Source organism: Protopterus annectens, chromosome 7.part0 (genome assembly GCF_019279795.1).
Source record: "Protopterus annectens isolate FY-2018-M chromosome 7.part0, PAN1.0, whole genome shotgun sequence".
Lineage (NCBI taxonomy): Eukaryota > Metazoa > Chordata > Ceratodontiformes > Protopteridae > Protopterus > Protopterus annectens.
The window spans coordinates 1,735,065,023-1,735,092,500 of NC_056739.1; the positions used below are offsets into that span (position 1 = coordinate 1,735,065,023).

At 42.8% G+C, this 27,478-nt stretch overlaps 1 protein-coding gene across 2 annotated transcripts in view; it reads left to right on the forward strand.

The window, feature by feature from the left end:
- Positions 1-27,478, forward strand: part of UNC45A (unc-45 myosin chaperone A) — a 1,636,854-nt gene that overhangs the window by 853,970 nt on the left and 755,406 nt on the right. For both annotated transcript variants that reach the window (XM_044078271.1, XM_044078272.1), the window contains one exon: positions 21,878-21,972. In XM_044078271.1, the coding sequence (XP_043934206.1) occupies positions 21,878-21,972 (95 nt within the window). The remainder of the gene's footprint in view (positions 1-21,877; positions 21,973-27,478) is intronic.

Sequence of the window (27,478 nt, forward strand, 5' to 3'; positions counted from 1 at the left end):
AAAGAAGACTAAAAAGTCTCTCTCTAATTCTGCTGCTGTCTAGCCTCCACTGGACATCTCTGAAGAGGATGAAGACTCAGAACTTATCAGTGTTGACTACAGTTCCCTCTACCCTGACCCAGTCAGAGGCAGGCATGGAACCTGCTTCTTGCATGTCCTCTGAGTCTGTGCATATTTCTGCCATGGATGTTGAGAGGGAACCATAGCTGATTGTTTCCAAAGGGCCTATGGAGATTCCCCAGGTTTTAACTTGTGAAGAGGTGCCTGGTACTCTTATAGAATCTAGGTAAGGTTCTGAACCTCCTTGAGTAGTCAAGGCTGGCATCCCGTTAGACAGAGAATACCAAGAATGTCCCATCCAATGCTAAGGATCCCTATAAAGAATGACAGGACTTTATCAAGGTATTGTTTAGTGCATTTACAGCCTTAAAGTCTGCTCAGGGCTTATCTGCTCCTGCTACTTCTTGGTCATCCACTCCCTCCAAGAGGCTTAGAGGTTCTGATTTCTCGCATGAGGAGTTGGATTCTTGGGATGAATCCTTAGCCTTTTCTTCACAAACTCCTTCTCCCTAGGACTCTGGGTCATAGGAAGAGGATTCCTTATCCCCTGATTTTCCCTTTGAGGAGTTATCCTTTAGGGATCCTGTGGTCTGTATGATAGAGCACTTCTAATGGGATTGTTCCCAAATGTCAAAGACTCAAAAGAGGTATTATGAACTGCTATAAATTAAATTTCCTGGTCCTTCAGCTGTTCCTCCAATGCTTGCTGCTTTACTGGATACCTTTACAGCTGTTTCTTTGGCTCCTGACTCCCATCCTCCAGACCCCCAAGAAGTCAGACCACTTCTCTAAGTTTCCTGTGGCCCTCGGGTATCATACACCATTCCCCATGTTGCCCTTTGCCAAACTTCACATGAGAGCTCCATTGGTATTTCAAGAGTGGCACCAACATTGCCACCCTCAGGAATTTCCAGTTCCTCTATTACCCTGTCTCAAACTAGAGATTCTTTGGTGGTCAGGAGCTCTTCACAGACTCCTTCAATCTGGGATGGGGGCGAGCCTTTTCCAGCATTCTGAAAATTCAGGGTCTCTTACCATCAGATCTCAGACCACATCAACATCAAAGAGATGAGGGCCCTTATCATTGCTCTGCAGGCCTTCCATTCTCTTTGGGTACCAGGCCCTCCAAATATTTTTACAGACAAAACCACAGCCATGTGCTACATTAACAAATAGGAGGACACAAAGTCTTATCTTCTTTGCAGACTAGCTCTTCAGGTCTGGGACTTTGCTGTCCACCATCACATCACTGTTCAAGCAGTATACATTTCCTCAGAGCACAACCTCGTGACAGATTCTCTGAGCATGTCCAAGATGCAACCTCACAAATGGATGCTTCACAGGGAGGTGTTTCTAGACATTATTCATCGGTGGGATACTAATCATGTGGATCTTTTTGCCGTCCCTCTGAACAGACAATTACTTCTATTGTGTTCCAGAGCACCAAGTCCTCTTTCTTGGAAAGTGGATGTCATGTCCTTTTTCTTGGAAGAAGATGTTTCTGTATGCCTTTTGTCTACTTTCCCTGTTTTCCAGGGTTCTGCACAAGATTATGACAGACTCTCCCAGAATCTTGCTGATTACCCCTATTGGCCCAGACAGCACTGGTTTCCCCTTCTCTTTCACCTGGCCAGAGCAATCATCACAAGTTACCTCACCACATAGAACTTTTCACGATCACATTTCCACACTTCAGCTGACACCTTGGATGGCAGGGTTTTGATCCCCCTTTAGACACCACTTTTCTGAGGACATGCTTATGGCCCTGCAGGAAGCCAGAAAACTTACTATTAGAAATCCTTTGTAGCTAAATGGAAGAGATTTTTTGTTTGGCATTTCAGGCATAACCAGGCTCCATTTTCAGTTGGGGGGGGGGGTTCATTTGCTTCTTTTCCTGTTTGTGTGAATTGCTCAATCATGGCATAACATATTCTTCTTATTTGTCAGCCATTTCTGCCTGTCTGCCTTTGACCCCTCCTTTGACTTCTTGTTTTGAGATCAAGAAATCTTATAAGGGTGTCCTTCATATCAGGCTTCCAAAGTGGCTGGGACCTTAATTCTGTCCTTGAAAAACTTACCCCGGTCCCTTTTGAGCCTGGTTCTCCCTATCTGTAACACTGCACCTGGAAGACTGTTTTGTTAATGGCTTGTGCTTCAGCCAAGAGAGTTTCTGAACACTCTAGGCTCTTATGTCAGTTCCTTCCTTTCTGGCTTTTCAAGGGAATAGGGTGTCCCTGCATACTAATCTTTCTTTTATGCTCATGGTGGTTACGGATTTATCCCCGAATCAGTTTATTCAACTGGCTTCCTTTTTTCCCTTCTCTGCTGTCTGCTAGTGAGAAGGTGTGCATCACACCTTGGATTTACATAGACAATTTGGATATTATCTGCACAAAATGAAGCTCTTCAGAAAATCTGAGCAACTTTTTTTTTTTTTTTTTTTTTTTTTTTTTTTAGTACCAGGACATTGGGTTTAGCTGTAGCAAACCATCCCTCCTGGATTTCACAGGCCATTTTCTTTTGCGATTCTTGTCATGGTAAGCAGCTTTTTGCTTCAGTTGAAGTTCATTCTACTAGGGCAGTTGCCCCTTCTGGAGTTTTTTTCCAGGGTCTGGATGCAGCATCCATTCTAGAAGCTGCCACTTGTAACTTTGTTCATACGTTCGTTAAACATTATAAGTTGAATGTTATTTCCATAGCCAGGGCCATCCTTAATGGGTTTATGGAAGGCTCTTCCTTACCTTCCTCTTCCCATTACTTACAGCTGGTGTTGTAATCTTCCACATGTAAGGAGTATTGCAACAGTGATAGGAAGTACATAGTACAGTTGTGTAAGATCTTACCATACCACTAGATGTCCTACTTTTCACTATTGCAGTATTCAGTCCCTCCCTCCTACCTCCCTTTGTTTCTTATTTCTTGTAAGGAACACTTTTGGCTGGTGTGTGAGAGTTCTTTTTTTGCCCTTTCCCTTTCTCTTCTTTTTCGTGGATATACATGTCCTCATTTTTACTGCAGTTACCCTAATTCTTCTGGGGCACTTCACTTTTGAGGATTGTGCGTTTATATGTCACCTTTACGCCCTGCACCTGCACAGGAGTATACATCTATGTGATGATGTAAAGGCTTTGGTTTATTAACCAGATGTTAGGCTATCCTTGTCAGGATATCACACATGTAAGGAATACTGCAACAGTGAAAAGTAGGATTTTTACTCTTATGGTAAGGTCTTACACAACTGTACTTTGTGCTAATTATAAGGATTTTCTGACAGATGGTCAAATGAGAGAATTGTTATCCCAGATTCCATGATCCTGACTACGTTTTGGAGTGGGATACCAAATGTGACAGTGCCTCACTTTTCATCTGCAAACATAATTAACCAAGGGTCCTGATTCTTAGTCTGAAGAATGGAGAAGTAAGTGCTGGAAAGGAGTGGTCCCACTACTGAGCCCTGGGGCTTACCACTAGTTACCTTCATACTTTCCAAGGAGGCACCCACTATCTGGACTCTGTCTTTCAGCCAGTGGATTGTCCACCTCACCATGTGTGGATCTACTTTCAATGCTCTTAGCTTATTGACAATGCCAGCATAAGGTATGGTGACATATACTGTGTCAGATCCAAATAAGCTCTGTGAACAGATTGACTACTGTCTACAGCCTGGGTGACCTTCTCAAAAAAGCCAACTAAATTGAATTGAGTAGATCTCCTTTTGACAAAACCAAACTGATGGGGGGTCTAGCCTGATAAGGTTTTTGAATTTATATTGTATGATGTCCTGTATGATTCTTTCTAAGGTTTTGTAAATTAGACTGGTTAGGCTAATGGATGTGCGCTTTCCTGGATAAGTGTTATGACTACCCTTATATAGGAGCATCACCATTGCAGTTTGTCATACTTTCAAGGACAAATCCTATAGCTAAAATCAGGTTAAACAACATAAGGATATGTTCTACAAAGGCATGTTTGACACTGTTTATCCAGGCGCTATGGATGTAGTATTGTTGATGTAAGAGAGCACCTTCAATACAGCTTCCTTTGCAATATTAGAAGGTATAAGGGATTCATGAATTTCTGGAATCAAGATGGATATCCTATACTGAGCCAGAAGATAGCAAACCTCCTCGCTGATAAATTCATCTCCAACTTTACCCATTTCTCCCACTCAGCCTTCACTCAGGGAATATCATCAAATATAAAAAGCCATGCTATCACTAAGAAACAGGTTCTTAATGCTGTCTCTAAGACCAACAACACTGCATCAGTGGGCCCAGACAATATCCCAGGATGCCTACTAAATAGCATGAAATGACCTGTTTGGGCCTCTGGAATTACTTTTTAACTGTAGCCTCCAAACAGCCTTCGTGCCTCATGAATGGAGAAAGGCAAGAGTTATCCCTCTGCACAAAGGTGGGCCCTTTACAGACCCTGGAAATTGCAGACCCATAACTCTCACTAGTCTTGTATGTAAAGTCATGGAAAGAATTATCATGGAGATGATCAACAGAGATATAGTAAACCACCAGACACTAGACCTAAACCTGTTTGATTTCGTCAAGGGTAGATCATGCCTACTCAACCTGGTGGACTTCTTTGAGAAGGTCACCAAGGCAAAGGTTGAGGGCAAAATTGTTTACACTGCCTACCTTGACCTGGCCAAGACATTTGACACAGTATCCCACTCTGGCATTGTTGACAAGCTCAAGAGATTAGGTACAAAGCCGTATATCATCCCGTGGACAGCCAACTAGCTCACAGACAGGACCCAGGAAGTTAGAATTGGGGAGTCCACCTCTATAAACAGTCCAGTCACAAGTGGAGTCCCTCAGAGATCAGTCCTTGGACTTCTCCTTTTTGGCATTTACTTCTTATAAGTCAAGGCCAATATCAGTGGTCTCTGGCTGACTACATTTGCAGATGATTGCAAATTAGGAGCTGTCATTGAATCTAACACTGACACAGATGTTCTCCAGGAGGGACTGACACAGACGAACAATTGGTGTCAGAGCCATGGACTAAAACTGAATGCCAAGAAATGCAAAGTAGTATCCTTTGGGAAGTCATCCATCCCTGGTAACTATCATATTGCCAACATACCCCTTAGAGTTGACCCAGTAGTCAGGGACTTGGGGACATACATCAATAGTATTCTAGCCTTTGACCATCTTGTGTCTGCAGTGGTGAGGAAATCATATTATGTTGCACAACTTATAAACACTGGTATGGCATCTAGGCCCAAGGAAGTCATTGTTGCATTGCATTTGGCATTCATCAGACTTATCATTGAGTACAATGCCCCCTTTGGTATGTACCTAACCAGGCATAGTCAGCAATTGGAATGTTCCTCACTAAAAGAATATAAGGCATGTGTAATACATCTTATGCAGACCATTTCAAGACCCTATCCCTATATTTTGTCTCCTACAGCCTATTGAAGGGGGATCTATGCCTGGCATACAAGGCATTGCCATACCCCAGTTTGATGGACCTCCTTTATATCTGCAAAACAAACAGGACCAGAATTGCCCATTCTAAAGACTTGAACCTTTCCTGTGATATAAATAGGACCTGCTGGAAGGACAAGCATGTATCCCAGAGACTACCCCTTCTCTGGAACAGGCTCCCCATCCATGTTCAGCAGAGTTCTTCTCTAACCCATTTCAAGTGCAGCTTGGATATTTGGATGGGGAACTGAAAATTCATCCCTGGTGTAGCACCTGTGTCTCTAATGAACACAGGTAGCCTGTAAATGGTTCATCTCCCAGGCCCCTGCTTGTAAATGTTTCACCTCCCAAACCCCTGCTTACACTTATTAAGGGTACCAGAACTTGTCAGAGACTTGGGATGCATGGTTAGGCTTAAAAATGCTTTTGTAGTCGTTAGCCTACTGAACATATATGAACCTGTTATGGCTCAAACCAAAGAACTTATTTGTTTTCCAGGTTCAAACTGAAGAACCTATGGAAATGACTGTATTTTAGAATGGATCTAGTCATCATCACCATACTATGGTGTGTATTTGTATAAAATGCCATAGTTAGAGCGGTTTGTGACAAACTCAAATTCAAACCTTGTACCTTAGTTACAGGAGCCAAGAGCCTTAATCCCCTACACCAACTGTCACGCCTTCAGTGTTTGTCATTAGAGTGGTTGAAATGTTTTTAAATGCGTACTTATGTCATTATTGGTCCGTACATTTTGTTTCACTCCTTACTGGGAAAATGATCAAACTACAAATGTAAATGCATGCTAACAAATGCGTCTTTATTAAACAAGAAATACATTTAAAACACACAGGAAGGTGAATCAAAGAAAACATGCATTTATGCATGATCTTGAAAAATGTATGCAGGGGGCTCATGGTTTGAAAACAGCCTGGGGACCCAAGGTACACTTAATCCGTTACTGGCCAGTTGCATTTTCAGTGAATGTGACTGTTGGTGCATTTTCAATGAATGTGATCTGCAAGGGAAGAGAGTTGCATACTGTTGTTCATGCCAAGTCTGTTTTCAATATACAACTGTTTTGTGTAGCAGATGGTCATTAGTGTTTGTGCTATAAAATTTGAAAGCAGTTCTAGTAGTGCAACAGATGTCATACTTGCTTTTGGTGAAGAATGCTCTGGGTTCTACTCTTACACTAGGTAGATTGATTGCTGACACTGTAGTGCAGCATGGGAAGGTGCTGCACTGTCAAGTATGTTGTCCTTTGGATGATATGCTAAACTGAAACCCCAACTGTCCAGGTTTTTGGTAGCTCAGGTGGATGTAAAAGATCCCATGGCAGTTCCTCCTAATAGTAGTTAGTAGCAGCATAAATACCACCTCTGATCTCCTCTGAAAAGAGGCTGCTAGCCTAGTGAGACTAACCTGGGCAACAAAGGATAAATTAAAAGTTTGAAATTCCCATCTATGTAATCATCTCAAAAGTAGAGAAGAAAATGGTATGTACACTGACTGTTTTGAATAGCGCTTATGGTAATTTGGGAAAGGGAGCCAAGTAACAGAACTCTGGAATGGCTGCATAGGGGTGTAGTCCATTATTCTGCCTAGGACACTATGTGACCATGATCTGGCTCTGGTTCACCATTTGGTTTGTTAAACAAAAATGCCATTGGAATGAATAGTTAATAATTCTTTGACTGTTTGGGCATACCTGACTTTGAAGGTATAGGTGCTCCACTTTTTGAGGGGTAGATGAAATCTCCCATTAAGGAAGCCCACAGGACATGATAGTAGGAGCCTTCATGTATGGAGGACCAGACACAATCCTTAGATTGAGAGGAATGGCATGTGCAACGATTTTGTGACTTCATGCCATTCCCCCTGTTAATAAACAGCAAATTGTGGCGAAGAAACAAGGCAGGATAAATAAAATAAAATAAAACTTTAATTGTTTATCACTTTCACATCAAACTGGATGCTTCATCAGACCATGACAATCTCACACATCGCTTCCTTTATATAACCCTAGATTAAAATAATTAGTTAATCAATTAAGCAATTCAATCTTGCAATTGTAAAAACACTAACATTCAAATTAATACATATGCATGTCAGAAAAATAGTAAATAAACACACATTAAAGTTCATCTTAAAGGACATGTTTTTAAATAAGGTTTGATAGAAGCTCTATCATTCAGTCCTGGTGGGCGGTCAGCCTGCAGCTCTATTATCCATCTTAACTCTCTTTGCTCTGTAAGGTTCCTAACATCATCCAATCTAGGACCTAAATTCATACATTCAGTTACTGTAAAACTAAATTCATGAGTTTCGTCAAACTGGACTTTATGTTTTGCTAAAGCACGTCTTTCTATATCTTTGTTTTTTATTGCTAATAAATGTTCCCTTATACGTTCTGTCGAGGATCGATTTGTCATACCCACATAGAATGAACTATAGATATTGCACACTTCTAAATAAACTAGATTTCTAGTAGTACAACTAGCTGTGGACTTATTGTCTCTTCAAAGTTTTGGGATGAATATATTCTCTGCAGCTATCACTTTACAGATGCTGCAATTTTTACATGGTATGACACCTTAATTCGATGTTCTGTTAATTTGTTTTATACCATTATTATAACCTGTTTAAATTATTTTTATTTTTATACCCAAACCAAGGTTTTTCTCCTACTACATCCTGTATTTCTCTATCAGTTTGTAATATAAACCAGTTTTTATTTATTTGCCATATGCTATTAATATTACTGGAATATTAAAGCCTAACCAGTACAATTTCTTTTATATCTTTCTTCTCTTTAACATTGTAATAAACTGTAGTATCATTAGACATGTATGGCTTAGCTATAGCCCTTCTTAAAATCTTTACTTCTTCAATACCGTCATCTACTTCTTTTGTACTATATTTATGTTCTAACAATTCATTGTTGATTTACTGTATATATTTTTGTGTGAGCAGAAGTTAATCTGCAGTGGCACCGGTTGTATTTGTTTGGACTCCCCCTGTTAAGTAGATCATATGCAAGCTTCTGATTTCCAGAAAAGACGTCATACAGGCAGTGGTTTCACCTGAACCCTCATTCCAAGATAAGACAGCTGGCCACTAGCTGTTTCAGCCACTCCCCTCTCACCAGATTGACCTTGCCAACAATCTAAACCCTTTTCTGAATTCAGGTGGTCAGACAGCACTGCCTATGTGCCATCAACTGCCTGTGACTTACTAGTTTTGAGAATCTTTTTTGTGTTATTATGTCATAAGGTTTGGGAATGAGCTATGTTAACCACCTGTTTTCTGATATAGCCAGCCACATTCCCAATGAGGCCATCCGGTCCTTGGTGCTCAGGCAAAATAGCTGTTTACTGGTATCATACGAGTGGTCCTAACAACCATCAGTGGTATACAGTATCTCCTATCCTAGGTGAAGCCTTGCTATGACCTCTTTGTATCACTAAGCAATGCCAAATGTAGGAATTTCTGTTCCATAACCCCAACTGTCAGAGAAGATCCCAGGGATGCTGTCATCCAGATATCCAGAGGCCGAGGAATACAAAACTCTTTAATAAAGAGTTTTGTATTCCTCGGCCTGTGGATATCTTCTTGTTATATAACTTACTTTGGATTTAATCCAGGTTCCACTACACATTTTTTGGATACACATGCTGTCATCCAGAACTGGCCTCTAGGATTCTGTTATGGTCGCCCTCATTTCTCATTATTCTGAAATTCTGTGACAAATCTAAGCTTAGAAAGCCCAGGTTTATTCTTTATCTTATGGTGTTTATGCCTGATGCCTGGTGAACATCAGCTATGACTCCTCTACATAAGGGTGGTGCCTGTGTAGACCCAGGTATTTATAGGCACATCAGCCTCACTAGCCTTATATGCAAAGCCATGGAATGTATCATAAACACATTTGTGCTGATATAGTCACATTGATTGATCTTGACTCCACACTGTGTGGTTTTATGAAAGGCAAGTCCTGCCTCTTGAACCTAATAAACTTCCTTGAAAAGGTTACAGATACATTGGACAGTAGTCACTCTGTGCACACTACTTATCTTTGCCTGGCCAAGACTTTTCACACTATATCACTTTTCTTCTTCTTCTTCTTCTTCCGGCTTTTCCCGGTTAGGGGTTGCCACAGCGGATCACCTGTCCACTCATGATTGGCAGTGGAGTTTTATAGTGTCGAGTTGCCAGCCCATTGCCCAACCTTCCACAAAAGGCACACACATGCACTCACACCTAGGGCCAATTTAGAGTGTCCAGTCCACCTGCAGCATGTCTTTGGGATGTGGGAGGAAACCCGAGCACCCGGAGGAAACCCACGCGACCACAGGGAGGACATGCAGACTCCACACAGAGGTCACCCCAGCTGAGGATCGAACCAGAGAACCTCTTGCTATGAGGCGACAATGCTAACCACTGCACCACCGTGGCCACCCTTTCACACTATATCACTATGATGGTATAATTTAAAAGTTAGATAAACTTAATGTAAACCTCCGTATTGTCCACTGGATTGCAAACTGGCTCTCCAACAGATCCCAAGTAATGAAAGTTGATAGCACTGTCTTTGAATGTAATATTATAATTAGTGGGATCAGTGTTTGGCACTCTGCTGTTTAGAATTTATTTTGCAGACATCCAAACCAATATCACTGAAATGTGGTTGACCACATTTGCAGATGACTACAAGCTGGGCACTGTTATCCAGTCAGTTACTGATACTAAACTGCTCCAAAAAGGAGCTGGAATATGCACGTACCTAGTGTACTAAGAATAGTCTCAGGCTAAATACAAAAAAGTGCAGCACAGTACCATTTGTTAAAAAAGCTGCTTTCACCTTATATAAGTGGTGCTTGTATTCAAACAGATGTACTTATAAAAGACCTGGGTACTTATATGGGCAACTGTTATCACATTATTCATCATATTAAACCATTGTCAGTGAAGCCTTCTATCTCACCCAGTTGGCTTGTTTCACCCTAAGTGAAGACATGGCATTCATAAGGTAATCTTAAGAAATCATTTCTTATAAAGAGAGACAGCTGTGCACAAAGTACTTTAAGCTGTACCAGAATTAAGTGATGCTCTTCCATTTCACTGTTGCAGTATTCATTACAATTGGGATCTCCTGCCGAGAGTGGCCAGACGTCCAACCAGTATACCAAAGCCTTTAGGTTGCTTTAAGGTATGCCGTACATCACACATATGCTCTTCGCGTAGTGTAAGGCGTAAGGGTGACATCCGGAGAGGCCTTCCTCAGAACTTATTTGCCATCGGTCCAAATGCCATCTCTTAATTGTCGATCTGAGTGCCTGTTCCATTGCTGGTTCACCAAGCCATTTCAGATAAGTGCTCCATTGGGGTTTTTTGATCTTATCTTTTTCTTTTTGTATTGTTGCTTGTGGGGTTATCCAAGGAGGATAAATGCCAGTGTGTGAGACAGATTCCCCATTAAGACTATGACGAACAGTGCTCATTTTGTCTCGGAGCTCCCCACGACCATATACCCTGTTCAATTTGTTGGGCCCTTGTTCCTAAGACACTCTGTAGTTGGCATTCTTCCTTGGCCTTGCATTTGGAGAAATCAACATCTTAAACTTTTAGCTAAAGACACTATGGAGTGAATTTCACTCACTGAGGGACAGCTGTCCATGAAGAAGAAAGCTGAAAAGCCTAGGTCTGATTCTTCTGCTGTGCATCCTTAGCCAGATGTCTCTCCCAAGACAGGTGAAAGCCTGAAGGTTCACCTGGCTCCACTGCTGGATTCTTCTGCCATGATTGTTTCAGAGGCCACCACGGATCTAACCTTATGCACATGTTCTTCGTGTTTCACTGTTACAGTCATTACATTTGGGTAATCTGCTGGCAGGTTGCCCTCAGTCGGCCTGAATAACAAAGTCTTGGGTCTTGCATCGGTTGCTGTCTCTTCTTCCATGAAGTCAGATCGTCAGGGGTATAAAACATGCAGCCGACATAATTTTAATCGGTCTTTCTTGCCGTGCTGTGCCCAAAGCAGAAGCAGTTTGCAAGTGCCGGTCGGCTGACTCCTGAAATTTTCGTTTTCAAGTTTCAGAACCGAAGTCTTCAAACTAAAGCTAAGTACACTGTTGGGGAAACTTTTTCTTGCTCCTTACCGATGTCAGTAAAAGTTAATAATTGCATTACTTGTGGGAAGCAAATACCTCATAAGGATTTTCATTTGTACTGTATTCCTTACCTAGGCCCTGATCACAACGTGCCCTGCTGTTGGTTCTGTGCTAAATTTAACCAAAGCACTATTAAAAGTCGGTATGTTTTTGCTTCTAAATATTTTGGTTCAAGATTTAACTACCCTGAAATGTCGTTTGTTCGCAATTCGAGTACCAGAGTTCACAAAAAGTGCAAGGAAAAAGACAGAGACAGACTGTCGAGGTCCAAAACCAACGACGAAGCTTCTCCTAAGCCAGTCACCGGTACTCAGTGAGGTGCTTTCGTAGCCCCTGATACCCGCTACTTTTGAGTCGCAGGCCTCTACCGAGACCCATTCGGAGTTCGGTATACCGCGAGATTCTGCAAGTATTGAACCCGCGGATGTCTCTCCCTTGGATGGGTCCGGAGCCGCTGAGCAGGCACCAGCTTCTGAGGGTGTTTTCAGGCCTCAACATTTTTATATTAAACCAACGCCATCAAGAAAAACAAGGTCAAAACCAACTTCTGTGTCTAAAAAACCGACGCATGAGCCACATGCTCAGGCCCCTATGCCTAAAAAACAAATGATCAAAATGGCTGAGGATTTAATTACCTTGATCAGGGGTTTCCAACCCCCCACCCCCCGCTAAGAGGCCTAGGCAAGGCACTAATTATGAATCTTCAGATCAGCTTTCCATTTCTTCTGATCAGGAATTTTCTATTCCTCCTTATGAGGACTGCGATGCAGAGGAATCCATCCCATCTGCTTCTCCTCCTGAAGATTACTCTTTTGGAGAGACTTTGCATACTTTAAGGGAACATTTTCACTGGGAGAGTCAGGACTTCTCAGAATCAAAAAAGAGGCTTAGGGATTTTCTTCTTCTTCCTCAGCATAGGCCTTTGGCAATACCTCCTGTATTAGACATTGTTGGTGATGTGTTCTCGGAATCAAGCATGACTCCTGATTCCCTGCCTCCGGCTCCTAGTAAGCTAGACAGATATTACAGGGTTTCTGACTCCCACAAATTTCTTTTCAAAAATCCTGCTGCTGATCCTGAAACTATTTCTCAAGGTCCCAAGGGTGTTGAGGCTTCTACAGCCAAAAATCCTACCCCTTTTGATAGATATTCCAGGACACTGGATAGATGGGGTAAGAAGGTTTATACGTCTGCAACCTTGGCAATCAGAGCTTTAAACTGCCAGTTTCGTATTCTTAAATATCAACGGCATGTTATGGGTTTACTGAAACAGAAAATTATGTTGATTTCTGATTGTGTGGAAAATAAAGAATTTCAGGACTTATTGCATTCAACAGAACAGGTTGGAAAGCATACTTTGCAATGTGGTTTTGATTCCTTGGAGGCCTCTTGCAGGACCGCCGTAACTGGATCTGTGATAAGAAATGCTTGGCTCAAGGAGCAAAATCTGCCTGATCATGTTAAAGCTAAATTGCTGGATGTCCCTTTACATCATGACAGTCTGTTTGGTAATAAGGCAGAAGAGGTTTTAAAGAAAATGGAAGACAAAGCTAAATCTATGCAAACTGTAAAAGATTTCTTGCAAGTGCAGCCACCCAGGTTCAGTAGGCACTGGCCTAAGAATTGGTCCTTTCCTGTGTCTAACAGAGCCACTCAGGGCAAACCCAGGCACTCCAAAGGCTCCAGATACCAATCACAGGGATCTTACAGGTCAAAGCAATGGGGTGCCCCCACCTCCAAATCTGGAGGTAACAAAACACAACCCTACAGTAAGCAGACTCTATGACTTTCCTCTGCCATCTCCAAGCACTTATGTTTTGCCAGCCCCCTTGGGGGGGGGGGGGGACTAGCACTTCATGCTCAAAATTGGCATTTAATTACCCAGGACAAGTGGGTATTAAACATAGTATCCCAGGGGTACATATTTCATTTCCCCACATTGCCAGTTCCAAACGGATGGCCAGATCTGCCACCAAACCAGTGGGCAAGTCATGTCCCTCATGGATATGGGGGCTATTCAACCAGAACCAGAAAAGGAAAAAGGACAAGGATTTTACTCAAGACTTTTCCTGGTACCCAGAAAAGACAAATCATGGCGTCCAATTCTGGACTTATCTATACTGAACACGTTCCTGGACATTCCAGAACTCAAAATGCTGACTTTATAACAGCTACTGCCTATGCTAGGCAAGAATGCCTGGTTGGTAACTCTAGACTTAAGAGGCATACCTGCATATCCCAATAAGGGAATCTTGTAGAAGATACCTCCGCTTCAAAGCAGGCTTTTTGCATTGCCAGTTCTCTGCACTGCCCTTTGGCTTATCTGTTGCGCCCAGGGTCTTTACAAAGTGCCTGGCACCAGTAATTGCATTTTGCAGACAAAGAAACATTCAAATTTATCTTTATCTGGACGATTGTCTCATTCAGGCAGAGGACAAGGACACTCTTCTTCAACATCTGGCATTTGTAAAAAGGCTTCTAGCATGCCTAGGGTACACCATAAATGAAAAGAAATCACAACTGGTACCCTCGCAAATAATTACATTCCTGGGTGCAAGCTTGAATACAACTGCCCAGATGTCTTACCTCACGCTAGACAAACAAATTCAATTGACAACATACTTCAAACAAATGGCAACAAAAACCCAGCTATCTGCAAGACAAATTCTGCAGGCTTTGGGGTTCATGGCATCCTGCATCCTACTAATTCCATATGCGAGACTGCATATGAGGAAACTTCAGTGGTACCTAAAAAGCTTATGGAGTCAACATTGTCACAGCCTGGAAACAATGATTCCTCTCATTCCCTGCCTGCAACAGGAGTTTCTTTGGTGGGCAGAGACATGTCACCAAAACAAGGGACTGTCATTTATTCTACCCCTTGCCACCCAAACCCTAACTACAGATGCATCAGACTATGCTTGGGGGGCCCACCTGGCAGGGAGATACATTCAGGGCAAATGGAGCCCAAACCAAATGCATCTGCATATCAACCAGAAAGAAATGCTAGCTGTTCAGAATGCTCTGACAGCCTTCAAGGACTTACTTCATCCAGGGCAACTACTGATAAAGACAGACAACACCACAGTTATATGGTACATAAACCAGCAGGGGGGCACCCACTCCTACCGCCTTTGCAGACTAGCCATGGCCTTGTGGAACACAGCCTTGACTTACCAAATACATTTTCAAGCTGAATTCCTGCCAGGAAAGCAAAATACTCTGGCAGACGACCTAAGCAGAAATCTTATGGACCCGCATGAATGGAAACTGGATCCACAAATCTTCAGCATGTTAACACAAAAATGGGGAAGCCCAGACATAGATCTAGTTGCCTCTCCCCAAAACTATCAGTTGGACAAATTCTGCTTAAGAACTCATCACAAAAAAGCATGGAAAGTGGATGCTCTATCCTTCAGCTGGAAAAACCTATCAGTCTATGCCTTTCCCCCTCTGCCTCTACTCTCCAAGGTCTTACTAAAAGTCAGACAGGAAAAAACAAAAATTATTCTAATTGCTCCGGAATGGCCTCGCCAACACTGGTACCCTCTTCTAAGGAATATGTCACACCTTCCTCCGTGGTACTTGCTTCAAACACCTCACCTATTGTCTCAGCAGAACTATCAAATTCTGCACACTCAGCTCCAAACTCTGAATCTTGCAGCATGGCTAATCAACTAATTTTACTAACCAAATCTCTCAGTAAACCTGTGATGGATATCATTTTGAAGCCAGAAGGCCTAGTACTAGAAAATCTTATGCTGATAAATGGAAGAGATTCTGTGCTTGGAACTAAGCACAAGGAATAGACACAGCAAAACCCAATATTCCTCAGATTTTACAATACTTAACTGAGATGCTTGACAAGGGCCTATCTTTTTCTTCACTAAAAATCCATGCCTCTGCCATCTCGGCTCATTACAACACAGAGCCTCCCCTCTTTTCTCACCCCCTGCTAAAACAGTACCTCAGAGGGGCCAAAAATGTAAGGCCTCCCAGGAGAGCGCCAACTCCTGCATGGGACCTCAATTTTGTGCTGGAAAAACTCACCCTACCTCTTTTTGAACCAGTAGCTACTGCGGATATAAAATTTCTTTCTTGGAAGACAGCCTTTCTTTTGGCAGTCACTTCAGCTAGAAGGGTTTCAGAACTACAGGCTCTCATGGCAGTGGAGCCTTTCATTATTTTTTACCCGGACAGGGTGGCCCTCAGGACCAATCCTTCTGTTATGCCTAAGGTGGTATCCAGTGTGGCTCTTAACCAGACCATTCACCTGCCAACTTTCTTCCCAAGTCCACAGAACAAGGGTGAGCGGATTCTGCATTCATTGGATGTACACGGACAACTAAGATTCTACTTAAAAAGGATAAAATCTCTAAGAAAATCTGATTAACTGCTGGTGGCATTTGCTGCAGGATCAGAGGGGAAGGCTATATCAAAGCAGACTATTTCTAAATGGATAAGCCATTGCATTTGTTTCTGCTACTTGCACCATGGTAAACCTGTGCCCAAGGGTATCAGATCCCATTCCACCAGGGCTACCTCCACCTCAGCAGCTTTTCTCAGAGGGGTCCCTACCAGAGACATTCTAGAAGCTGCTACTTGGAGCTCAGTTCATATGTTCACAAAGCATTATCATTTACCTCTCTTTTCTAAATCCAGGGCCTTATAGCTGCTCCTAATGCTGTTTAGTTCCATCCTCCCATCCATAGCTTTGGGATTCTACCCAAATGTAATGACTGCAACAGTGAAACATGAAGAACATAGTACAGTTGTGTACACTTACCATAAAAGTAGATTTCGAGTGTATTCACTGTTGCAGTCTGGATTACCCACCCACCAAACCCCTTTCTATACCTTCTCTTTCCTTCACTATACTCAAAAGCCTTTGTGGTGTATTTGCTTTTAGTTGAAGGTACATTTTATGTTTCTAAAGTGCATTTATATATTTACATTTATATATATATATTTTTGCTCCCCATTTGGGGGCCACCTGACATCTGGGGGCAAGAAAAACTGATTGAAATGGCATCTGCTACATGTTTTATACCCCTGACGACCTGACGTCATGGAAGAAGAGACAACAACCGACGCAGGACCCAAGACTTTGTTATTCAGGCCAACTGAGGGCAGCCTGCCAACAGATTACACAGATGTAATGACTGCAACAGTGAATACACTCGAACATCTGCATCTATGGTAGGTGTACACAACTGTACTATCCTTGGAGGCCTTGCAGACATCTACTTCAGACGTTCACAGGGAACTGCAGCTGATTATTTCCTAGGGCCTCGGGGTGTTTCTAAGATATTGGTCAGCGAGGAAGTTACGACTGTTATTGAATGCAGTCCAGGGTCAGAGCCTTCTAAATTTTATAAGGTGGATGTCCCCTTGATGAAAAAGCAAAAGACTAAGCATATTTCTCCAGCTCCTAAGGTCCTGCAGAGAGAATAGCACAATTTTTACTCAGGATGTTTAATGCTTTGATGGCTTTGAAACCTCTTCATGGGGTCTCTGTTCCAGCCCCCCACCCTTGGTCCTCCACTCACCTTAAAAGAGCCAGGGAGCAGGATTCTTCTGAGGAGGAATTAGATACAGATGAGGAATCCCTTGCTTATTCATCTCGGATTCCCTCTCCTTTAGACTATGGGTTTGAGGAAGAGGAATTTACTAGACTGTGGGTCTGAGGAAGAGGAATTTACTAGTCCTGACACCCCTTTCAAGGAAATTTCTTTGGGGACACAATCTCCAGAATGATGGAGTTTTTTAAATGAGATTGTGGCCATGTTTCTGAGGTACAAAAGAGGTATTATGAGCTCCTGCAAATGGACTCTCCTAGACCGTCTGCTGTTCCTTCTGTTTTGGCTACCTTGTTGGATGCCTTTTCTACTGTATCTAAGGCTCCTGATTCCCAACCCCATGCCCCCAAGAAACCTGATAAGTTTTGTAGGGTGCCTGAGGACTGTAAATTTGTATAAAGGTGCCCTCCTGCTGATCCTTCCGTGGTGTCTGTCACTTCTGACAAGCCATCTCAGTTGCTGCCTTCTACTAAGTTACATCCTTCCGATAAAGACAGTATAACTAAGGAAAGGCTAGGTAAGAAGGTTTATACCTCTGCTACCTTATCTTTTAGGCCCGTCAGTTATCACACCCATACGTTGAGGTAAATTTTGGCTCCTCTTTCTCAGGCTTGTCAGGTAATTTCTGATCTCCCAGCCTCTGAAGAGAAGACTTCTGCTCTTTCTCTGTTAGGGACTTTATTCCAGGTGGCTAGCGATTACATTAAGCGTAGCTATGATGCAGCAGGTGCTTCTTCTATGGGGGCTGCCTTTGGTTCTGTGATGAGGAGGTATTCCTGGCTTCGGCTTAAACCTTTGCATGATAATATTAAGACTAAGTTGATGGATGCTGCTGTGGATAACAAACCCTTGTTTGGTGAAGCTGTTGTTGATTTAAATCTCATCAGGATAAGTACAAGGCCTTGCAGAAACTTAAATATGTTTTTGTTTTTCCTCTGCCTAAATTTCAGAGAAATTACCCCAGTAAGCCAGCGTTTGTTCATAGGCAGTCTTGCCCTCCTCTCATGTGTAAGAAGGGTGGAAAGCAGGCTCCCCCTGCTAAAGCTACCTAAACTTCTGTATCACAGAGGTCTCCTTTTCCTGACAAACCAGGTGCTGTCTGAGTATCTTGTTCTTCTCAACCACATTCCTCTTTCTCTTAGTCTTACCCTTTCTCTTCCTATTTGGTTAAAGATTACTCAGAATTCCTGGGTTCTATCCATTATACACCTAGGGTATTTCGTGGTCTGGGAATCTCTCCCCCCTTTTATGGGCTTTCCTCAGCCCCCCACAGTAACAGTTGCCTTTCTTTCCAGGGGTGCTTCAGAATTTCTTGACTCTGCGAACTATTCAGGAAGTTCCAGTTTTCCAGAAGGGGAGAGGGTTTTACTCCAGAGTGTTTTTGGTGCCCAGGAAAGAGGGCACTTGGAGACGTATTCTGGACCTCTCTCATCTAAATATCTTTCTGAAATTCACCTCTATTCAAATGTTATCACTCCAGACTTTGTTCCCTCACGTTTATCTGGTGTCTCTGGTTGCGTATCTTTATATCCCGATTCATCCCCTTTTAAGAAAGTTTTTACATTTCTCTGTTGCTTCCTCACATTTTCATTTCTCTGCTTTGTGCTTTGGCCTTTCTACTGCCCCAAGAGTATTCACCAAATGTCTTACTCCTGTGATTGCTTTTTGAAAGCTAAAGGGGATCCAGGTCTTTCCCTACTTAGACAACCTCCTGTTTCAGGCATATTCTCCAGAGACTTTGTTGCAAAGTCTTTATTTTGTAGTCACCATTTTGCAGAGCTTGTCACCCACTATAAATTTCAAAAAGTCCTTTCTGTCTCCTTCTCAGGATCATGTCTTTCTGAGGTGCAGGATCCAGACTGTTCCTATGCTGGCAACCCTGCCTCCTCCCAAGGTCCTAACTCTCATGCTTTTTTCATTCCCTTCTTCCTCTGACCTCAGTAACAGCAAGGGAATTTTTGAGAGCTGTGGAGTTCATGGCTTCCACCATTCCTATGCTCCCTTTTGCCAAACTCCACATGAGAAAACTTCAGTAGTTTCTGAAGTCAGTTTGGCTTCAGCATTCTCATCCCCTCAAATTTTTAGTTCCTTTTTTCCATGTCTCAAGCAGGAACTTCCGTGGTGGATACAGCAGTTGACTATGAATCCAGGGCTCCCTTTTCACCCACCTCTTCCTTTCAGGAACTGTTCAGGTGCTTCAGGCATAGGATGGGGAGCAGCTTTTGGCTCCATAAAGGTGCAGGGAGTCTGGTTGCCTCATCAACAGAAAGATCAAATCAATGTCAAGGAGATAGGAGCTGTTCTGCTGGCTCTTCATGCCTTTCATCCTGTTTTCTCCCCAGGACCTCTCAAGATGTTTACAGACAATACCACAGTGATGTGGAATGTAAACAAAAGAGGTTGGACAAGGTCTTATCTTCTTTGCCAGTTGGCACTCCTAATGTGGGAACCAGCTGTCCACTATCAAGTGACTCTTTAGGCAGTTTACATTTCTTCAGGTCAAAGTACTGTGGCAGATTGTTTTAGCGGGTCCATAACTCAATCCCATGAAAGGATCCTTCACAGGGATGTGTTTCTGGACATTGTCCACCAGTAGGGTACTCCTGAAACGGATCTTTTTGCCTCCCCTCTGAACAGACAACTTCCTCTGTTTTGTGCCAGAGTCCCAGGTCCTCTGGTTTGGAAGGTAGGCACCATCTCATTTTCTTGGAAGAGGATGTTTCTTTATGCTTTTCCTCCCCTTCCCCTCATTCCAAAAGTCCTGTTCAGAATACAACAGGATGCTCCCAAAATCTTGTTGGTAACTTCCTTTTGGCCGCAACAGCATTGGTTCCCTTTCCTGCATTTATCCAAAGGTGGTCATCACAAGTTCCCTCACAGGGTGGACCTACTCACACAAGACAAGGGATCTCTCATCCATCCCCACCTGTCCACTGTTAAACTGAGACTGTGGATGGTGGGATTTTGATTCCACAGACAACTTTTTTCTAAGGCCATGCTTAGAGTCCTGCAGGAGGCCAGGAAACTCACTACTAGGAAATCCTACTTTTCCAAATGGAAGAGGTTTTCTGTTTGGTGTCATTCTCATAATCTGGATCTACTTTCTGTGGATGTTACTGTAGTTCTAGCTTATCTGTGAGAACTGCTCAATGTCAGGTTGGCTTATTCTTCTGGTAAGGCCCACTTGTCAGCTATCTGTGCTTGTCTGCTTTTATCACCTCCTTTAGCGTCTAGATTTGCAGCTAAACAGTTAGTCCTCCTAGGAAGTCTGTTCCTCCTCCATAGGATCTTAATTTTGTTTTAGAAAAATTGACCCAGGCTCCTTTTGAGCCTGCTGCTTCAGCTTCCTTACAGAATTGTTCTTCGAAGACTGTACTTTTGTTAGCCCTTACTTCTGTTAGACAGGTGTCTGAGCTACAACACCTTATGGCTTGACCTTATTTAGTGTTCCATTAGGACAGGGTGTCCCTTCACATCAGTCCTTATTTTATGCCCAAGGTTTTTAATGAGTTGTCTCTTAATCAGTGTATTCATTTGCCCACTTTTTTTCCCTTCTCTACAGTCTGTTAGTGTGAAGGTGTTGCATACATTGGATGTGCATAGACAACTCAGATTTTATTTGGATAAGACTAAAACTTTTTGTAAATCTGGTCAGCTCTTTGTTTCAGTTCTTCTAGGTACATTAGGATTGGCTGTGTCCTAGCAAACTATTTCTTCTTGGATTTCTAAAGACATTTCTTTTTGTTATTTCATTCATGGTAAGAGCCTTCCTTTTTCTGTTGAGGCTCATTCTGCTAGAGCTGTGGCTTCTTCTGGTGCTTTTTTCAAGGGTTTGGATACTAACTCTGTTCTTCAGGCAGCTACCCAGACTTTTATGCATACTTTTACCAAGCACTACAAGTTTGTAATTTCCAGCACTAGAACTGGATTTTCTAGGGCCATCATTTGTGGGTTCCTAGAGAGCTATGCTGGTCCTTCCTCCTCCCTCTCTTCTTCCTGAGCTTTGCCACTCTCCCTGTTGTAATGAGTACTGCAACAGTGAAATGGAATAATATAGTACAGTTGTGTAAGATCTTAACCATAATTGTAGATGTCCTTCTCTTCACTGTTGCAGTATTCACTCCCTCCCTCTCTCCCTCCTTCCCCATGGTCCTTTTTCTCTTCTACAGGTACTGATTCCCTCTTTTTTTCTTGGACTGGCATTTCTACTGGGGCTCTCAGTTCTGAGGAGAGTATGTACAGATGCCACCTTTATGCCGTATGCTACACCTTGAGCATACGTGTGACATACGGTGTACCTTAAAGTAACCTAAAGGCTTTTGTATACTGGCCGGACATCAGGCTGCCCTTGGCAGGGGATCTCTGTTGTAATGAATACTGCAACAGTCAAGAGAAGGACATCTACGGTTATGGTAAGATCTTAAACAGTTGTACTTCAAGTGTAAATGCGTGAAGAGAGGCAGATTCATTGTCTTAAAACTAAACAGGACTAGAGACTGTGGAGACTAAATGGATTGCTGAGCATTTTGATGTAACCAATTTTATGTCTCTCTTACTGTTCTTTGAAGTTGATACTGGTTTCTTTAAACTTTTCTTTATATTTTCTATTTACCTTTAGGGACTATGTAAGCTGGGCTCTGCTGGAGGGACTGATTTTAGCATGAAACAGTTTGCTGAGGGCTCAACACTCAAACTGGCAAAGCAGTGTCGGAAGTAAGTTTTTGTACAGGGTCTTTCATGTATTTGTTCATACATCCTAGCTAGAGCTTTACATTTTCAGGAAAAATGACTGTCCTTCATATTGATCACTGCTGCAATAGCCTTAGCTATATGGGTTATATCTTGCCAAGGACATAACAGCCGACCAGCGTCCCAAAACTTCTGGGCACCTTCCCTGTACTCAAACTGTCAAGCAGTTAAGCTGACCAAAGGACAAGTTAGGCCGCAAAGCCCTTTAGACCTTTCCTGCCACTGCAGCGTATACTCCTCTGAGGATTTTGAGGATCGACAGTCTGCTTGTGCTTTCCTTTGCTTGGGAGACAAGTTTCCTTTGGGGATAAAACTTTCAATTTTCTTGTATGCTGATATTTATCACTTTCCTCTTCAAGGAAGTTATTTTAAAGGTAGGAGTGTTGTGTTTTAATAAACTGTCTTGAGACTGTAACGTACTTTTAAATGGAACACTCATTTTTTCTTCCAGTTTAAAAGTAGTGTAACTGATGATACATTTTCTATGGAGAAATTGTTTACTTTTCCATTGTGGGGCTACCATAGTGTTTGAAAGTGCTTTTTACAGTGGTTTTTTCTATCAAAAATGTAACTTTTGTGGACTGGTAGTTTTACCTTTATTTAATGCTTGTCTTCCCTGGGAAAGAGGTACCATTTTCATCTTGACCATGGAACAGATTGTTGGTCCCATGCTCAGCCTTTCATCCAGCCACAAAAGGAAAAGGTTAAGCAAACAGCCTTTGCCACCACAGTAGGCTAGCAATTTGTCTCCGCTGCAACTGGGTGACTCTGCTTTGGCCATTTGTTGTACCTAAGACCGCTCATCTTTTACCTCAGATACCTGTGGGTTAGCAGCTGCAGCCATTATGGACCTGGGGTTAACCATGTCCTCTGCAGCTCTTGGAGTCCCTCAGTGGGCAAGGGAGAGCCACTCTTGTCAGCCCTGGGAAAGGGAACAGGAAGGTTTCCTCTGTTGTGTCAGAAAGCTGTGCCTATTCCTGGGGAAGCAGCAACTGCTATTAGTAATATAGTTGGCTGAATTTTTCTTGTCAAGAAGAAACAGAAAACCAAGCACACATGTACTCCACCTCAAATTTCTTTGGATAGGAGTAGTTTACTGGGACTGGCTCATGGTTTAATTCAGGCTGTTGACCCATCTTGTAGGGTAGTATCTGGTAAGAGAAGGAGGGATGCCTTTGTTCCTGAAGAAATTCAAGATTCTGAATCCAAACAGGAAGATGCAAGACAGATTCAGAGGTTTGTCCTCCAATTCTGATTTCAGACTCCGAGGAGAGCTCAGTTTGTTTCTCTGAGACTGTTTCTCGAATGTGCCCGTGTTTTCAGTACGAGAACCCTATGGTTTCTCAGTCCCTCAGAAAATAATAGTTGTTACAGAAAGATTTTCCATAACTTACCGATTCTTCCTGTCCTGTCTGCTTTAGAGCATGTGCGTCTTACAGCTGCAATTTTCCTGATAGCCAGTCAACTGTCGTTAAAAGGCAGAGAGGATTATTTAAATTTTTATACACTATTGACCTAGCAGCTATAGCCTTAGTTGACCTCATTTCTGCTAAGTACTTAGTTAATTTCATTCTTACTCATTTTAATAAAGTTATCGAAAAAAGTGTAAACATCTGCAACTTTGATTTCAGAGTATTGAATTGTCAGGCTTATAAGTTTGTTCTGACGTTTTGCAAAAGTATGAAGAATGTTTTACATACAGTTTCTTCTTGAGAATAAAAATCTGCTTTGAATAACTCAGTTTCTTCTACTGCACAAGTCATTACTCATTGTTTGCAGTGTGTGTATAACTTCTTATAACTTCTGATACTTCTTACAGGCTTATGGCCACAGGTATTGTTTTTGAAGAGGATTGTTTGGCTGCATTCTTAGAACCTACCATATGATGTAAAAATGAGATTTTAAATTCTCCCTTAGATTAGGATTTAGTGTTTGGCTCCTGTGCTGCAGCAGTGATCAAAAAGTGTGATGAATGGGGCAAGCTGATCCAGGGAGTCTCTCTAAGGTTTTTCAGCCCTCCTTTTCCAAGTTGTCCAAGGGATTTTCTTTCTCCTCATCCAGTGTTGGCAAAAAAAAGACTAAACATTCCCAATACAATTCAGGTAAATAGACATTTAAGAAGTGTCAAGGGTGTTTCAGAAATAAGTCTCAAACCTCCCAAAACCAAGGACAGTTCAACAAGTCTGAATGACTGTTCAAGATACATTGTGACCCCCTCCCATCCTGGCCCCGTTTCTTTTCTAGAAAGTCTTAATCTCTGTTTTCTCTTTAGCAACACATTGTTTCAGACAAATGGGTTCTGAAAATCATTCATCAAGTTGACAGATGGCAGTGGGAGGGGATTCCTCCTTTCCAGGGGTCATTCCTCATTTTGTAGATCAGATTGTTTTCTTCCCACCTGTTCTTCATCACATGCTGTCCTAAGGAGTGATAGAACCAGTTCCTCCTTCCCAGGTGGGGAAGGCTTTTTATTCAAAGATGCTCCTAGTGCCAAAGAAAGAAAATTCTTGGAGACCAGTTCTGGATATTTCTTTCTTAAACCTGATGTTCTTCATCTCACATTGCTGCAGTCATAACTTGTGGGTAGTCCGCTGTCCTCGGTCGGCCCGAATACCAAAGTATTAGGCTGGCGTCGGTCATGGGCGCTCAGATCTGACGTCAGTGCGTCATGGTATTAAAGCGCATGACCGACGTCATATCCTCAGTCTTTTTTGCCGCATGGTCCGAAGCAGAAGCAGCGTTTGCAAGTGCCGTTCAGCGTTCTGAAATTTTCGTATTCTGAGTTTCAGACCGAAACCAAGTTGGGCTAAGTACCCCGTTGGGGAATATTTTTGTTTTTTCTTGCCTCAGTTAATTCCGGATGTCAGAAAAAGTGAATAATTGTATTTCTTGTGGGAAACAGATACCGCATAGGGATTACCACTCTCTCTGTATTCCTTGTTTGGGGCCTGAGCACGACGTAGTCGGGTGTCGCTTTTGTGCTAGGTTTAATAAGCGCACCATTAAACATAGGTTAGATTGTGCTAGGCTTGTCTTCGGTAAGCGGTGTAATTACAATATGCCGTCGGATCCTCCGATGCCCGCTACCGCTAAGAAGCGCAAGGAAAAGTCGTTAAGGTCCAAGCAGGATGAGTCGTCCGTTCCGGACGCCGGTTCTTTAGAAACTACGGTGGAATCTATAGATCCAGCCGAGGTTTCAGCTGAGTCTCAGGGGGAGACGTTAATTTTGCAGGATGTGGCCTCTCAGGAGTCAGGTCAGGCTGAGGGGGCCTCTCAGGTTGCTGTACTCCCTTCTTTGCCTAAGGGGGTTAGACCTTCTCCTTCTGTCTCTAAGGTACCTTCTAAGGGCAGGCCTGGTTTGCCTTCCTCAGGTGTCAGTCCTAGTTCTGCAGGTTCTGTGCCTAAAAAACACATGCTTAAAATGGCAGAAGATTTAATTTCCTTAATCAGGGGTTCTATGCCCCCTCCAGATAAGAGGCCTAGGGTGGAGCCAGAGGTAGAATGTTTGGAACAGGCTTCAGATTACTCAGAGTCTTCGGCTGAAGACACTCAGGATTTTCCTCCTTATTCTGATTCAGACGCAGAGGATTCCAGTCCTTCTGCTTCTCCTCCAGAGGATTTTTCTTTTTCAGAAACCCTGCATTCTATGAGGGAGCATTTTAAATGGGAAGGCCAGGATTTCTCGGATTCCCGAAAGAGGCTTAGGGAATTTTTGTTTTTACCACAACATCAGCCCTTAGCTATACCTCCTGTTTTGGATGTTGTTCAGGATGTTTTCTCTGAGGCTTCCCTTAATCCAGACTCTTTGCCTCCTGCGCCAGTTAAACCAGATAGGTATTACAGAGTGCCTGAGGCTCATAAATATCTGTATAAGAGCCCAAGGGCTGACCCAGAAACTATTAGCCAGGGACCTAAGGGTGTCAGGGCTTCTGTTGTAAAGAATCCAGTTCCTATGGATAAAGATTCTAGAGCTTTGGATAGGTGGGGTAAGAAAGTGTACACCTCTTCCACTCTAGCAATGAGGGCTTTGAATTGCCAGTTTCATATGTTGAAGTACCAGAATTTTCTCCTTACTCAGTTAAAATCTAAGGTAGATGCTTTGGCAGAGGGCATAGAGTGTAAGGAATTACAGGATTTGGTTCATGCCTCTGATCATGTGGGTAAACATTCTTTGCAGTGTGGTTTCGATGCTTTACAGGCTTCTTCCAGGGTGGCTGCCACTGGATCAGTTATTCGCAGGCACGCCTGGCTTAAGGATCAGAATTTGTCAGAGCATGTTAAAGCTAGAATTTTAGATGCTCCTTTACAGTCTGAAGTTTTGTTTGGTTCTCCTGTGGAGTCTGTCTTAAAGAAAATGGAAGACAAGGCTAAGTCTATGCAGACTGTTAAAGATTTTTTGCAGGTGCAGCCCCCTAAGTTTAGCAGGAATTGGCCTACTAAGGGATGGGCTTACCCTTCTTCTGATTTACAGTCTAGGGGCAGATCTAGGCATGGTAGGGGCAGAGCTCAGAGTTCTTTCAGGCCTAGAACGTGGAGTTCCCCTGCACAATCTGCAGGTGAGGGTAGGGGCCAGTCCTTTCATAAACAGGCCCAATGACCTGCATCTTCAGCTGCCAGATCCCTCCTGTCTGGCAGCACCTTTGGGAGGAAAGTTGGCACTCTTCAAGCAAAATTGGCTTTTAGTCACCCAGGACAAATGGGTGTTGGACATTATAGACCGAGGCTACAAGTTTTATTTCCACACATTGCCTCCTTTCAAGGGCATGCCAGACGTTCCTCCTCAGCAAAGGGTAGAGGCTCACAAACAGATTTCTTTACTTCTTCAAATGGGGGCTATACAGCAGGTCCCTCTGTCAGAAGTGGGCCTAGAATTTTATTCTCGCCTGTTTCTTGTACCAAAGAAAGGAAACACTTGGAGGCCAATTTTGGATTTATCTATCCTCAACACATACCTGGACATTCCAAAATTCAAAATGTTGACGTTGCAACAACTTCTGCCTCTGTTGGGCAAAGATCACTGGATGGTAACTCTGGATCTCAAAGAGGCTTATCTTCATGTTCCTATCGGGCCCAGTTGCAGGAGATACCTGCGTTTTCGGGCTGGGACTTTACATTATCAGTTCTCTGCATTGCCCTTTGGCTTATCTACTGCGCCCAGGGTGTTCACAAAGGTTCTGGCTCCGGTGATAGCCTTCTTAAGGTTAAGAGGAATACAAATTTATCCTTATTTGGACGATTGCCTGATTCTTGCTCAAGACAAAAACAAGCTTCTTCACCATCTACAGTATGTTATGGCAGTGTTAAGGTGCCTAGGGTATTCTGTGAACGAAACAAAGTCCAGTCTAGTACCCTCTCAGGAAATGTGCTTTCTGGGTGTGAGACTGAATACAGCTTCCCAGATGGCCTTTTTGACCCTGGACAAACAAAGAAACCTTACACTTTACTTCCGACAATTGTCTCTACGGTCCAG